The sequence below is a fragment of the Dinoponera quadriceps genome, unplaced genomic scaffold (genome assembly GCF_001313825.1).
Source record: "Dinoponera quadriceps isolate SergipeBrazil2010 unplaced genomic scaffold, ASM131382v1 scaffold2159, whole genome shotgun sequence".
Lineage (NCBI taxonomy): Eukaryota > Metazoa > Arthropoda > Insecta > Hymenoptera > Formicidae > Dinoponera > Dinoponera quadriceps.
The window spans coordinates 1,274,388-1,290,888 of NW_014556477.1; the positions used below are offsets into that span (position 1 = coordinate 1,274,388).

Below are 16,501 nucleotides of genomic sequence, written 5' to 3' on the forward strand. Positions count from 1 at the left end.
CAATATTGTCGAAGCGAGAGGGCAAACAGCGTTCGAGTGTTTGCTCCTGGAAACCGTTAACGCTCTTGAAGCCAGGTTTCAACCACGTTCGATCGACCGACGGATGCTAGCGTAATTTATACGGTGACGGGAGCGAACCGACCTGTCGGCTAAATTCCCCGTAAAAATTTGAAAAATTGCGCCGCGCGATGTGATGAAAAAGAACGGGTCCCGTGGAAGCGCGCGCTAAGCGGATCGCGCTTCATGCGTGCCCCAAACCCGTCATTTTATGCTTTTCTACCTTTTTCATCCACGTTCGCGCGAGTCCTCTTCTCGTGAAACGAGGAATTATTCAACGGGCCCGGCGAGATGATCCGCGTCCTTCGAATTCTCGCGAGCGCGGAACGCCCGAAAGCGACGTCCGCCGGCGATGAATGGCGGTGATTAAAATTATACACTGTGGCGTGTCGCTTTGATCCAATTTTTCGCGAGCGTTGTTCAAATACTCGCAGTTCGCCCGATCGTAAGTCGTAAGTTAATTTTCCGCGCTGTGGTAACTCGGCGATCGGCGCGAGACTCTCCCTCGACAACTACAAGCTTTTCTCTTCGCGCTTTAATGAATATCGGGGTAAAAATTCCCCGTTCAGGCTGACGCGCGATTGATTCTTTTTTCGGTGCTCCGCCGAGAAAGAAGGTCGTATGGCGAGGGGGTGTCGCAAGGCTTATAACGTTAAGTGGTACATCATGGCTGTTGTGACGACGAGGCGACGACGCATAATGTGCCTAATGAGATCAGGAGCGCATTCGGGCCGGCTGGCTCTTTCGAGACTCGGCTCGGCCGAGAAGCAGTATTGGCTTTTCGTGTACACGAGCTGCGCCGCGTAACACACACTGCGTCGGCCGCCCATAGACTCGGCGGCATGTCGTTTTTATGGATATAGCTTGTATTTCTTGCGGGGTTTATAAACGTGTAATGTAGTAGTTTCTGAGAGAGAGAGAGAGAGAGAGAGAAGGAAAATGAAAGGAGAGAACTCGATGACCGGGACAATCTTAGTTATAGAATACTAACGTGCGTCTCCGAGACGTAAATAATGTTTACAAATCTCCTCCTTTGTTTTACACTCTACCAAAATATGATTTTATATTTGATATTTTGAAAATATCCAGGATGTCAAAGAAATTATTCCATATTTATATAGTAGATAGTACATACATTATATATATTGAATATTGGCATCTTCTTCTTACGAGTCTCGAAAATTCCAGGTCTTCGTCGAATTACTTGACAAGCACGCTGGATTCGATTACGTAATTCTTCTAGTCGTTTCTCGGCGAAGAATACACTATGCTTTTCAAATATCTCCATAAAAAGAAATCAAGGGATTTAAATCAGGGGATCGATCGAGAAGGCCATGCGACTTGTCCACCACATCCAACCCACCTTTGACCGAACATCGTGTTTAAGTGCTCTCTCACATTACGCACAAAATGAGCTGGAGCCCCATCATGCATGTATCACATCGATAATCTTTCAGCCAAAGGCATATGCTTTAAGAAGGTGATGTATTCACCAAGAAATTGAGATAAGCGGCACCTGAAAGCTGATTTGGGAGTTTTGGCCAACGAGTGCCAACGAGGTTCCCATACATCGTAAAGATCGCATGCGACACGTAGAAGTCATTGTTTGAAACATTTGTCTTTTCCTTTAAATGTGTTGTTTTCGAGTTATTCAGAGATTCGGGTAAATTTCCCGCACCCTGTATATTAAGGTCTTCGAGTCTTCCTATTTACAATCTCCTACACTACACATCTCCACGATATGGGTTTAGGCACGGGGCAAGAGTAATAAATAATCAAACTCGCTGTCCTGACGGAACATGACGGACGAGAATCGCCATCATGCGTGCAAGGAAATGAACGAAGTTTAATTAACGCGTGTAAATCGAAATAGACGACCTTTGGCAGCGGGGAGCGGGTCGCCGAGGTGAGGAAAATGTGTGTTAAGGTCGTGTTCGTATAGAACGGGGACACTCCGCGCGGGCACTTTGCATTTCGTAACTGTGTAATTCATTCTATACGTATCCATAATTACACGTAGTGTACAGAGAGAACGGCGTGATACGACAGATGCACGCGTCTGTTTTTATTCACGCCGGCTTTCCAGCGACGCGTCGCATATTTGGGATTAATTTGGAATTTAATTTCGCGTTGTCTCGCGAAATAAAATGAATAAAATAAATATCGCCACGCGAGACACGCGCCATCGGTGGGAGGAATAATAATTTCGTTGGAATTCGCGATGAGACTGAAATTATCCCCGAAAGTCCGGGGATAACTTATTTATTCGATTACGTTCTCGGAAATGCGCGGAGGTAACGGAGATTTTCCGCCGGAAAGCCGATAGCCGATCGGCTGTTTTCGACGTTTCCGGGAAAATGAATGTTACTCTTCCGAGAAATTCGAAGAGCGCGTGCCCCCCGTAATGCTCATGTAATTTTGCTTGATAAATACTAAATTTGAGTGGCTCTCTTAATGCGCCACTGAAAATGCGACGCATCTTTAAGGATCAATGATGAGTAGTAGCGCGCTTTTTCATTGTCTAGTAAATTAAAAATAAGATCGGCCCTTCATGAAAATTCACGAGAAGGCCCGTCGCAATTTAAAAAATTAATCTGCATTTTCGGAGCGTGTAAGATTAGCGTTCTCGCTGCTCGTGAACCCGCGAAGCCGCCGAATGACTTTGTAATCGAGTTAACCCTTCTTCGCAAACTCGCTTGGGGAGGGAAAGGGGTGTCGAAATGCGTAAGAGAAACACCGTACCGCGAACGGGCGATTCGTTGGGAACATACTGACTGAAAATTAAACCCGACGATAAAGACGCGCGCGGCGTCTTTGTGGCCCTTTTTAATCAGGTATTTTACAACGGCATTTTACTGTTATCCACTTATTCTCCCTTTCGTGGCAATCGTGGGGCCTCCGTATCGCGCAGTTTCATTCGCGCCCGCTTGATTGCTCGCCAGTCAGAACGCCAGGAGAAAAACGCGCTAAAAGAGAAAGAAAGAGGGGAAGGGAGAATACACCGGCGGGATTTTCTTATCCCCCCTCGCCCCCACTCACTCATTCAGCGCGCAACGAGACCACGCGATCGATCTCGGCCTCGTAAATTATTTTACGCGCCGGAGCGGTTACTTGTTGCGCGAGGTCAGCGTACGTGACCGGTACGTGGGAAACGCAACGAGGAAATTTCGCAGGTCACTCTCCGGCGGAACGATATCTCCTGCGGCGTAAGAAAAAAGTGAGGGGGCGAGATTTTACCGGATGGATCCGGACGTTGCAGGACGCCGCCGGATGTTGCTGGGCAGCAACGTAGCGCTCTATTATTGTTTTGTTACTTTTCATTGCGTTATTGCGTTAATTCAGACGCAAATCGCGTTGGTTTTCGACGAGAAGGAGAATGAGAAAAAAGAGCAAAAAGGAGCGAAGGACGAAATTGAGCCCGCACCGAAAAGGAATGTGCGCGAATTAGGCTCCGTTGCATAACCAGTCAACCGACTGCCGCTCGTCTTTTTGTCGTCGACTCGTGATCGTAAATTACACGGTAGAATTGCTTCCCGCATACTCTGCCGTGCGAATGTGCTTCTCGCAGACCGTAAAATTACAAACGGACCTCGCCCGCTCATGAACGCGCGCGCACGCGCGTACGAATCACGAGCGCGGAAGTTGCGAAATTCCTCTCGCGATAATTTATCTCAGGTTGCGGTCAGTCTTTTCCGACGGCGATAAAAACATCGTAGTCCGGAAGGAAAACCGGAGGGAAATTCGATAAACCCGCGTCTCCCATCTCGATTCGGCGAGAGCGATATTTTCGCGGGCTGGATTCTTTTCCGATACCTCGTCGCCGTCCTCGTCGTCGTCCTTCGTCTCTCAGAATCGCACGAATTCACCTCTCTCGCGCCGAACAAACAGTTTAGTTGAATTTACCGTAAATGGACAAACTCGCGCGGGAAAAGTTAGTTGTGTCCATATAATACAATTGAAATTCAGTTACCAGACCACAGTTTATATCTGTGGAAGTTATAAACCAAATGTAAGGTAACTCCGGTATATACGCCGCATCTAAGGGAAACCTAATTTATCAAGTATCATTTGTTATCTTTAAGGCAAATGAGAATTATACAAATAAAAACTGCATATTGTGTGCTACTAAAAAAAAGAAAAAAAAAATGTAAATTTTTACTTTTCGTATTTAACAGAAAAACTTTCAGAAACTCTTGTATTTTTGCCATATATATCCCATAGGGGGGAAGAACTTCCGTTTCCCTCATAAAGAATGCTTTCGGTTTTGCGTCCGTTCCAGCGTAAATTCAAGCGAACTGTCTTTTCGGTGCGCGCTTTTGCGGGCAGGATCGTTGTGACGGGTCGGTCGGAGTGCGAAGGTCACACGCAATACGTAATGCACACAGTGTAATTATTCATTCGTTCTTACACATTTCATGTGTACGCACACGAGTACAAGCGTTTCGAGTTCGATTAAAGCAGAGAGAGTGGCTCGCGCGTTCGTCAGCTCTCGCAGAAGCACCCGTCGCGTCCTGGAACGGGATCGACAACACAGAAGGCCGCTGGATCCAGTAACCTCCTCGTCGTTGTCGGTCAGTCCTTTGAACACGTCCGAGGTGGGCGCATTAATTTCTTCTATCTGGCACGCAGGCTACGGCGATCGACATCGGCTTCAGCCGCCACTTGTGACGGAGGGCCTCCGGAAGTGGGGTTTCCTGCAGTCTGTTTTCGTCCGAGTCGTGATCATCGTTTAATCCGCTCAAATCACGTTGGCTCAGCACGTGAACCTGCGGAGGAGACGAAAGAATGCCGCGGAATTATTACAGACGACTCCCGGCTCGTTTGGCATTAACGGTTCGGCCGATTTCTTTTCTCCCAACACCGATCGTCGATTCGCAATCCTCCCCCTATTATGTACGGTAAATGAAAACAGAAAAAAGAATTATTCATTCTTCTAAAAAATAATACATAGCGTGTATATTTGCGCTCCTTTTCACTCGGCGAGCAGCTGCGTTTCCATGTTTTTTTCTAACTTGAGCGAAATTTTTCCCGCTGTTTTCCCTTAAGCGTTTTCAAGGTGTGCGCGATGAGGATCAAAACAAAGCCGGAGTGGCTTAACATGAACTAACGTGTACTCGCGGAACGCGCAGTTAATGTAATCGTGACAAATGTAAAAATCACCCGGCGAAAATGTTAATGACGTTTCGTGCGAATAATCCCCGGTAATTAACGTCGTGCGTTACAGGCGATGTTAGGAAGCGGGGGAATCGTCGCGATGCGAAACAACAATCGCGAGCAGTCGCGGAAATGTCGCGACGTTAATTACCGAATTCGTCGAAGCGGGGTTGTGTTTGGCTGTATTCGCATAATCAGAGTTCCACGCGCAGTCGCACTTCCAAAACGCGATTAAACAAGTGCCCGGCGTTGCGTAACCGCGACCGCCATTGGTGCGCGTCAAACGATCATTCGGTAACGATTTGTCGCGACGAATATTCATTCCCGAGGCGAGAAGTTCTTGGTGTTTAATAAACCGAGAGAAAAAGAGAGAGAGAGAGAGAGAGTGTGTGAGAGTGTGTGAGGAAGAGTAATAAATAGAAAGAGAAAAGAGGGAAATGGAAAAAAGAGAGAGAGAGAGAAGTGTTTATTATAATCTTAGGGCAGGCTCTTTAAAAATTTAATATATACATATAAGTGATAAACATATCGATGAATTTACAACAATAGAAATAAGGTTGTTATAAATCAATTACATAAGCGGATTTAAAATAAAAGAAAGAATGAGAGAAAAAGAAAAATTCAAAAAGAGAAAAAATCGTAGTTAATAAAAATTATTATTAGAAAGAAAGAGAGGGAGGAAAGGAGAATGAGAGACAAAAAGAGAGGAAGAGGGAAAGAAAGAGAGAGAGAGAGAGAGTGTGTGTGTGTGTGTGTATGTGTTGTTCGTAGGTCGGTGTTAATCAAAATTGTGTGTACTCGCACAATGCTCGACAACCACTTAACCGTACTGCGCGACCCGCAATCCACTACTTCGCGGATTATCGATTGTCACGCGATCTTACCATGTAGTACAGCAGCCGACAGGAATTGAACTTGCTCTGGCAGGCTTTCGACTTGCAGTGCGATACAGTTAAGTATCTCGGATAATGTCCCTCACCCAGATCCCTCACATCGTACTGCGTCTCGCAGTTGCACAGAGACTGTAAACAGTTTTATATCGTTATAGTTGCATCGCCTCGCGTCACGAGCGATTTTCGCACGCGCGGCTGTTTATGCACGTTAATCTGCGGGAAATTGCGTGCGCGAGAGAGTCGGGCCGCGAATTTAATCCGCCGTTTCGCGACGAGGTGATTACACTGGTCAGCACAAAAATCGCATCCCGAATCTGAACCGTCAATTCTATTTAATTTCGCGACGATGTGTGATTTCAGATAGAAAGGTAAAAAATTGAAGCTTAGCTCTAACTTCCGACCATGTGGTAAACAACGATCGAAATCAAATTCAATCAACGCGAGAGAGATCGAAGCAACGACGAAGAGAGTCTTTCTCCGCGCAACGGAATGAATTAATTCAATAGAACAGCCGCGCGAGAACGAAGCCATGTTTAATGAACACCGCTCGTCCGCGATATCTCTTTGACGGGAGGTAGATCTTTCGCGTATTTTACGAGCTTTTACGAGCTTGCTGCTTTTTTCGCAACTGACAGTCATCGTGGCGCTCGTACGTAGCGATTTACGCGGAGACCGTGAAACAACCACAGGTAATGCAGCAAAGCAGATTTCATCGCGTATTGTTTATGGAACTCGTATCGCGTTTAATCGCAGCCACTGCGTGTTCCATTATCGCGAATATATCAACGCAATTTTCTCTCGCAGCTCCGATGCGTTAGCGGAAAAAAGGTCATTATGTACGGTCGCGATTGCCATTCCGTGGAAATCGGGTCGTTCTTTGCCGCTGAAATTCGCTTAGCGATCTGCACACCGGAATCACGCTCTCGCGAAAGCCACCGTGCGTTTTAACGGTAATCCGGAGAAAATAATCATTTGCGCGCACATTTTGTAAGGTTAAAACGCGCGAGAACAGAGACGCGGAAATCTGTACAACACGACGAAAAGTCGGACCACCCGCGGGAAATCCTTATCACGGAAATAGCGCGTTCACGAGCACGTCGTTTTATTCGAACGAAGAAGACAAACTTGAATTCTCACGATACGTTCGACCCCCGAGTCGAAATCTTTTGATGCTACGAGGAGATAAGTAATTTTCCCGTTACACGGGAATCACACATGGTTGTTAATGCATATTCGTTGCGACAGCAATGAAATTTCGTTGGCGTAACCGAATTAGCGAATTACTCGTAATTAGAGCGGAAACAGTTTTGTCGTCAGGATGGAAGATATTTTACCGAGTGAATTGAGTCCTTAGGATATGTTAATTTGTTTTAGATACGTTAGAACAAAATTGTGTTTTCCATTTACTAATTTGTTCTCACGGCGAGATAATTTGTAGATTAAGTGAAATAGAAAATCCAATAGAAAATGGTAATTAGTATTCTTAACAAATCGTTTCGCTATCCATACGATAATCGAAAGATTTTGCTGCAACAGCATAAAATTTGCCGAGCAAACAAATTCTTTTTCTCCGTGTACTTTGACGCTCTTAAGGATAGTTTGCGCTTACTTAGATGACCTATGGACTACTAATGAAAATCTATCTTGACGACACTGACACTTTTAACTTCCTCCTTGAACCTTTACTTCTGCAGATTTAATTTGGATGTCGCTTTGAACGACCTATTTTCGCGCTAAAACAGCGAGAATACATAATCAGCATTAAAATAGGAGCAAACTGTATTACAATGGAAATTTAACTTATTTTAGCTATCTTAGCTCCCGCTGCGTTGCAGAATTAAAAGTCCGACGTAAGGCTAAAATTTCGACTCGGGACTCCCGTCTACAGACGTATCTCGACGCATCGGCTCTCATCGTCGCGAAAGTTCAACGTCCCGGTCGCGAGACTAATTTCAACAAATTAGAATTTACCGAGACAGCGAGGCACCTAACGACGCCGTTCGTTTGCGAGGAAAACACGGGGAAAGGGAGGAGGAAGGAGGAAGAGCGTGGAAAGAAGCCCGGCGGGAAACCCCTACTAATTATGCAAACGTACTCTCGTTACGAGACGCGGCTGCAGACCGACGTCCTCCGCGCCGGCGATCCGTTTAACCTGCTCGGCGAACCCCTCGGGACGGTAGCTGCGCTTCTCCCCGTACATGGAATTCCGGTTCGCCCCGGTGATCTCCTCGTCGCCGAGCAGAAAGTCCGGCGCGACGACCTGCTCCTTCCAGTGACCGATCGACAGCACTTGCCCCGGCTCCTCCGCTGACAGACCGTGCACCATCACCTAATTCCACGCCGCCAGACGTGTTTCGCAATTAGAATAATCAGCGCGACCGTCGGATTTACGAATTCCCGTTATCGTGTGCGACGAGAGCCGCTGACTAAGGCCCGTATTATAATATAATAGCGTCGTTACTTGAAGTTTACTCTCTAAAATGGCACCCAGTGTATTATCACTGAAAAACAGTGAATTCAGTTGTAGCGGTGTAGCACTACGATTGACGAGATCTCGTTGAAAGAATTTCGTTAATAATAGCCAGTGGAATATTGCAGATTTTACGGTGAAATCCCACTTTCACTAGTCAAAAACAGTGAGACGTACACTGAGGGAAATCTCTTAGTTGGCAGGACAAAAGCTCTTTTTGTTCATTTGAAGATCTATTAGGGAAACAGATCGAAGAGTTATTTTATGATTTGAATTATTTCGTGATCTCGTAGGAAAACAGATCGAAAAGTTACTGGTGCTATATCTATGTCATTTATCGTCAAAGCAAGTGAAAAATATTAATTATTTGCTCCCACTACAGGACCATCTGTTGTTCCAGCGAGAAATATCTGCAAACTATTTGTCGCGAGCACTGATGCCTTGATAAATTAATCGAAATTTTTCTCTCAATGTAAGATTATAAGGAGGATGCAAGTGGAAGTATTTCTACTAAAGATCAATGTACTCACTAATATCGGTGAAACATATTTTACTGGTTTAATTAGAAACGTTATCACTGATCCATTTTAAAAGAGCGAGAGTACTCAGATGAGATTCTCAGATTTACTCAGATTTAACTTTAAAATTAGACGTGAATTCCTCGGTTAAGCTGCATTAAAAAATGCCGTATATATTACACGACTCAAATAAAAACTCAAATCTAACTCTAAACTCAGACCTCACGCGGGATAAGTTTCAAGTAACAAGAATACTCTTCGCCGAAAGTCTCGATCGTGATTTCAACGACGTGCGATCTACGAACGCAGAATATTCTTCCTTTTTTTAATTACACTCATGCAATATAATTAATGATTTCGCTCGCGATTTCTCGGGGATTGGTCGCGGAGTCGGTCGTGTAGAAATTACAGCCGCGGAGATTGCAAAAGACGGCACGCGGTGAAAACGCTATCTATCTTCGTCTGATGTATCTTTCATATGTTTTGCGCCAAAGTTAAAGCGAAAACGAGTCGGAATGACTGCGTTTGCACGGGCACATATAAAGTATAATAAATTACGAGCCGTAGATGGAGATCGATTGTGAATCTTTCTCTCTCTCTCTCTCTCTTTCCTTCTGACGTATATCTCTCCGATGATGCTTACACACAGTATAAGGAGCTTCATCCTTCCCGGGGAAGAAGACGATCGTCTCGCACGAACCACCGTCGTATACTGGTCACTCATCTCTGATATTCGCTCCTTATATACGAAATTATGAAAATAACAGAACGAGCCCCATAGCACCGCTGTTGTGATAGGTAAGATCCCATTACACCGTCGCGCGAAGATGCCATTAACGCCACTCGATATCTATCGAGGGGTTGCGAGGATCTCAGCGGCCTTTGTTCGCCGCGTGTCACGCAGTTTGCTCTCTTCCCGCCGCCCACCCTCGCTCTCTTTCTTCATGTCCATTAAATAAGAATATTTTCCCTGGAACGAGAAGGGTTTTCGCCCCTACTTCGCAAAAGGACGTCCAATACCGCGGCATATAAGGGTGCCGTCGCTTCCATTCGGAACATTCGCAGCGCCGATGCGCGCACGACGACGATACGGCCGCGACGTCGGCGAACATAAAGCTCCGATTTTGCGCCACCTGTCCCGTGCGACTGTTTTATCATCCCGGCGCGAAGCGAAGTGCGTTAATAAATTACGAAATACGTCCGGGGCGGCGAACCAGCGAGAAATCGGATGGTCTCGGGAACGCAAATCTCGCCCCAGGACCGCTAACATCACCGCCAAGTCGGAGAACTCGATCATTGCAGATCCGACAATTATATTTCCGACTCCGGTGTGTGTTTTTCTCTCCTCTCTCAATGATCCGCGAAAAATCGGATTGACGACTCCGTCGTTCATTTTCTCGAAAACGCACGGCGTTCTTTCGCTGAAGGCGCCGAAGGACGCGATTGAAGACCCGAGTCGAAATTTGGATGTTTACTTTAACGTTCTGAAGAATAATTTGCGCCCATTTGGCCTACATAGAGAAAAAGGTTTCTTTGAAGTCAGTATATGTGTTTGTTTTGACTTACTTTAACTACATGATTAGCTACACTAAGTTTTAACAACGTGGAAATACACCGACTTTGCTCTCTCTCTCTCTCTCTCTTTCTCTCTCTTTTTCTCCGCAGAATTGTGTCAGTATATAGAACAATACACGAAAATACCTTTATCACCTTGTGCTACACAGTGAGAACGCGTAGTCCCCCGTGATCGTGTTACGGAATCGGACCGACATGTGTTGCGTAAACGACTCTCACATCGGCCGCTAATCCCTCTGTCCCGGCGAAAGGTCGTTGAGATTAACTCGGATTTCTTGAGCACAACGAAAAAGGGAGATCGTTAAAATGACATTCGTTGTTTTTCGTCTCGCGGCCATGAGAAAGAGAGTCTCCGAGAAAGAGAGAGAGGAGACGAGAGAGTCAGTAATAATTCGTGCCGTTCCACACGATTCATTGAATCAATTGAGGTCCTCGAGAGATGATCCGACGGCATATACAGCGATGATACTAGATACAGAAGACTCAGGGCAGCCTGTATAGCTACACGCGCTACGCGTGACGAGCCTCCCCAATTTTCGGCGTAATTGAATATTATTAGGTTTCAATACCTGGCCTACGTGTCGCGCATCGTGACGGGTTTTTTCTTTCTCTATTTTCGGCGAGGGAAAAAGGAGGAGCCCCGTGCGACGAGGCTAATGTGCGCGAGATGTAATTTACCTCGGGATCCGTGGGGGTATACAAGAGAGACACTCGATCGCGAGTGGTTGCGCAAACACGAACCACTTCGGAATATTCGCTGGTCATGGCCGCGTGAGGCGAAATAAATTTTTCGACAATTGCTATTTGATATTCTCACTACGTTGCGTCGCGTTGTTGTGTAAATTTCATATCTCACACAGGACACAGTCGTCGTCGTTGCGCCATCCCCTCATGTCGCGCCTCTTAACGCACAGACGATGCACACGGGCGCACGCAACTTTCACGGCCGCCAAGAATTATTTTCCGCACCAGATACGGACGAGAGCAGGATCGATCGCAAACACCTGCATCGCTCGCCCCCTCGCGGTTCGCGGTTTTCACGCGTATATATGCGTGCACGGGATCGTCCGATCAGCCGTCGCTTCGCGATGAACGAAATGTCACGGGCGCACCGATGACCTTTCCCAGATTGTCACATGTCAAGTTGCCGTTATCTTTCTCTCCCCTCTCTTCCCTTCTCGCACAAGATTTGGAAACTGTGTACTTTGTTATGTAATGAGCTTCGTACATACTGAAAATTCACTTCTCGATTAATTTCAGTCGAGAATATATGCATCTCGCGACGAGGAGAATTTTATGTAACAACTGAGAACTTCACTCCGACAATATTTGCAAGAGGACAAATAATGTTGCCAGGATAGGAAATATTCGGAGTGTCTTTAGAACACGTTAATTTGCTGTCAGAACAAAATAATGTTTTCCTACATTTACTGATTCATTCTCAGCAAAATAATTGTTTGAATTTGGCAAATATCTCATTTGGATCAAGCAATATTTACGTAATCCAAATAAATTATCTGATCTAACTAAATTATCCAAATAAATGACTTACTTGATCCGAGAAAAAATTTGCCAAGAAGTGTCGGAGCAATTATTTATCTAAATCTAGTACTTCTTTTCTGTGTGGTATTGTTAGTCTTTCGCCGAAAGATCGTCGAAAGATCCGGCCTCGTTTCACAAAATGTTATTCCATATACGCGCCAAGCAACAGCAATCAATTACAATTCGGAAGTTAACGAAGCGAGCATGGACACGTAGACCGTCGGATAGAAAAGACGACCTCGGCCGAAACCGACGGTCGATCCTTCGGATTCCCCAGCAGGATTGCGCCCAAATGTTGCGAGTGTATCGGGCGTTATTGAAGGTCCCGGTCCGATCCTGATCCTCGAAGCGCAACGAAGAGAAGCTGTCCGCTTCGAGGACGCTGGATGAACCGGCGCTGTTAACCCCTTAAGTGATATCAGGCTATATTACAGCGCGACGCTTATCTCTCGATATTAATCTCTCTCGCGCTGGAAACACCATTTTGACGCGGGCTGACGTTAATTGATGCGTTTATCGAAAAATAGCTCGCTTCTCGCTCGCGCGACGATCGCTAATGGTCAGACGCGCGGAGTTTTGATGGATGAAACATTTGTTAAGCGTTTATCCGTCTAGATTACTCGCGACATTTTACACAGCGCGAAGGAGAGGCTCCTCGGCGGTGAGGATCTGCAAATTCATCAGAGCGATGTTACAAGCTGCGCCGAGAAGAAAGCTAATCCTGCGGCATTTTACCGGGCGAACCGTCGTGGACGACAGAGATTTTCTCGTCTAGACTTTTACCTCAATCAATTTGCGCGACGCAAATTGCGAGGAAAGAATGATCCGCCTCCTTTGTCGCTCGGGAGGACAGTTCCTACCGCCGGTTAGAAAGACGTCTCGCTTTGTCTCGAATAACCTCGATCATACTTAGACGATAATTAACTCCTTAACATCGAAACATTCCACAAAGTATTAATTTCCCGTCAGCTTCTTCTCGAGGAACGACAGACTGAGAGAAAAATATTTGATACTTGTAACACCATAATCGTCACAGTGAGAGAATTATAGTCAGGAGAACTATTTTAGTGAGAAAGATTTTTCTAATAAATGTTAAGCCGACATCACACGATATGGTAAATGTAGGCGAACGTCGAAAATTATATTGATCATGTTGTGTTAATTGTGTTATATTATATTACATTTGTTATATTATCACACACGTATGTTACGTTCGCTCAACATATGTGATCAATATAATTGCGAACGTTCGCCTACGTTCGTCTACGTTTGCCGCATCGTATGGAACCGACTTAACTACACGACAAAACTGATTTGGTAATTTCCGTAATTCACATTTACATGAACAGCACAAAACCGGTTTGACAATTTCCGTGGATGTGATTATCGATGTTATACATCGTATAAATAATTATGTTATACCTATATTGTATGATATGTATAACTCTAGTAGTTGCACTATCAAGACATATCGCATCGATTTTACGCTGGTAATAACCTTACATGCATGTTGCTACCCTTATTATTGCGCTCAAGACCAGAACTGGGTAATAACTAGTTACTCAGTTACTAGTTTAGCTAAAAAGCTAATAACTTTTAACTTAATTTTTAAGTTAATTTTAAATTTTTAATTAATTTAACTAAGTTAATTTTTTGAGCCATTAACTTTTAACTTAAAATAATAATTAACGTTCCCAAATCCTGGTTGAAATCATAAGAGTTTAGTCGAGGCTGAAAATAATTTCTCTTCATGCGGAGTCAACCAGAGATCCATAAAAGAGAAGGAATTCTGAAAGAAGGAGGAAGGTGATCCCCCCTCGATTTATTCCGGGCCTAAAAACCGAGGTCGCCGGTAATCTCGGTCGAGGGAAAATTTCTTATCGCGCCGTATGTTGCAGTTATCGGGCTCTTATCGTCGTTACGAAGAACGGACTGGTCAGCGTCTCGCCGGAAAACCGCCCCTCGAAATTATGCGGGCGAGAAAGATCGCGCGGTCCTCACCGACACAAGAAAGAAACACGGGAACGTGGGAGTCGGTGGATAAATGCAGGTGTCGAGTTTTACAACGGGAGCGAAGTGTGTGCCTAATCGTCCTCGAAGTGTACGCGTCGCGACGCGCTCGCGTCTGCGCGACGTTCCTGCGCCCCTTCCTGACGGGGGCGAGAGAGAGAAAGAGAGAGGGCGAGAGCGCAGCCCCTCTATATATTTCATGGGAGCACGAGGCACGGGACACTCCACGCGTTTTTCACGACGTGAGCACCAGCTACGACAGTCCGCTTGACGACTGCAGACCGCGGCCGGTGTCAGTTTCACCTGGAGAACGAGCCCACGGTGTTTACTCCCGGTACCAGGTACCATCGTAGACGCGGCGCAATGACGAGGGGCGCGTTTCCCGGCTCATCGATCGCGATCGTCGCCCTCATCGGCGTGGCCGCTTACGTAGTGGCCGGACCCGTTCAAGTAAGATTCCTCTTGTCTCTCTCTCTTTTTTTTTTTTTTTTTTTTTTATCCCAACGACGACGAGTCGTTTTACAAATCGTTTCACTGGATCAGCCGAACGGCCCGGACGAATCTAATAACGCGCGTGTGAAAAACAAACGCGTCCTTTCCGAAACTTGAAATTCTGCTTAAAATAAGTTCCCACTTGTAGCATCGAAGGGGCGCAATAAGTGCTCCTTTAATGCCGCACGAAATTTTCTATATTACTACATAAGTGGGAAATACGGTAATAACTTTCCGATTTACAGCACCAAAGAAACACAACGGGAGATCTTTGAACACTTAAGTAGAAGTAAATTAAACTTAAACTAAGATAGAAGTTTCGACTCGGGTCAATTATTCATTCCTCTTTCGTATTATTCGCGCCACCTTTGCTACCGAGGGAAAAAATTCGCGAGATTTGCATGTGGATTTAAGTGTGTTCTCACTTCATGCGCCGATCGTCGTTTTCTCCTTGCGACGTGAGCGAACGCAGATAGTTTATACTAACGAATATTTGATGCAGACGAGACATTTTCACCGTTTGCTGCGCTTGTTCATCGCTCGTTCGGCAGCATTCGACAAACGTCGCACGAATCACACTTCCGCGTGTCGGTGTGCATGCGAACGGAATTTCAACGAAAACCCCACGCAACGTCTTCCTGCGGCGTAACAAAAATTCGATGCATAGTAAAGAAGTTCTCGAATATTTACTCGTTGCCGCCTTCCTGGCGAGAGCAAAATAAAAAATTCGGACCAATTTGCAATTTTTGCACCGGAAATTCTCTCTTTTTTTCTTCAACATGTTGCGCGCGAGATGGGTCTCGCGCTCGGAAAGCGTATCCACATGACTGTGTGCCCGGGACGAACGCGCGACATTTTTCTCGTCACACCGTGTCGGAAGTATGAAACCTGTTAATCTTGTTGTCGATAATTAAACGCGGAAACTACGACAATTGCAGGGTTTGGAAGGCGAGCGCGTGTCAGCCACGCTTGGCAATTGCAAATAACAGCTCGCTCGCAAGCCACGCCAGAGCTGTTTGCTTATTTGTTGATCTCGACAATTGCGCATTATGTAGCACACGAACGGAGATTGAATTGCGTGTGACTTCGCAACGACATCGGTATCGCAATTAATTTCGTCGCTGGCAGTCGGCATGCACGGACGCCGGCTCGCGAATTGGACGATAATAAAATCCACACGCGACATTCATTAACATTATTATCTTAATACCATTAGTAATTCGCTCGTCGTTAATTAACGCGTTGTTTATTGACGTGATTGTTCCAATATGAATATCATATTGCTTGTTATTGCGTCAATGCCGCTCACGCAGATTGCAAACACACCGAGTCTCATTACTTTACGATGATAGTCGATACCTCGCACCAGGTTGCGTGCGACTTTTACGTTTATCGAGCTCATTATCGAAAGGTCCGGTTCAATTTTTAAATCCAATTTGTAACTTCATCGTGTTCAATGAAAAAGGAATTATTCGCCAATCGAATGATTGTTGACCGTCGTACTTTTTCGCGAACTCTCGCCCACGTTCCACGGCGATATTCGTATGCACTTCGTATCGTAGAGGGTGGCTTATCGACGAAACAGGCATTAAAAATATTCAATTCGATCTTCAATATTTAATATTCAATATTTTTAAAAACGTCAATGTCACACGCACAGTTGGACAAAAATTACTCTCGACCGATTAATTCGCGTGCACGGGATAATAAGCGTTTCCGGCGACAAGCGGTGACCGCGCGATCGAATTGCCGAAACTGTCGTGCATCAAGGGAAGACGGGAGGGAGGGGG

The 16,501-nt window shown here is 45.5% G+C and overlaps 2 protein-coding genes across 2 annotated transcripts in view; one reads left to right on the forward strand and one right to left on the reverse strand.

The window, feature by feature from the left end:
• Positions 1-4,443: 4,443 nt before the first annotated feature.
• On the reverse strand, positions 4,444-9,794 carry LOC106747518 (prothoracicotropic hormone-like). Its single transcript, XM_014625101.1, has 4 exons — positions 9,736-9,794; positions 8,200-8,433; positions 6,096-6,233; positions 4,444-4,823 (listed from the first exon to the last, which is right to left on the reverse strand). The coding sequence occupies exons 1-4, from the start codon at positions 9,754-9,756 to the stop codon at positions 4,662-4,664; spliced, it is 555 nt and encodes a 184-aa protein (XP_014480587.1). The 5' UTR covers positions 9,757-9,794; the 3' UTR covers positions 4,444-4,661.
• A 4,628-nt stretch (positions 9,795-14,422) lies between these two features.
• Positions 14,423-16,501, forward strand: part of LOC106747542 (orcokinin peptides-like) — a 19,308-nt gene continuing 17,229 nt past the window's right edge. The window contains exon 1 of the mRNA XM_014625154.1: positions 14,423-14,669. Within this exon, the coding sequence (XP_014480640.1) occupies positions 14,583-14,669 (87 nt within the window). The 5' untranslated portion in view covers positions 14,423-14,582. The remainder of the gene's footprint in view (positions 14,670-16,501) is intronic.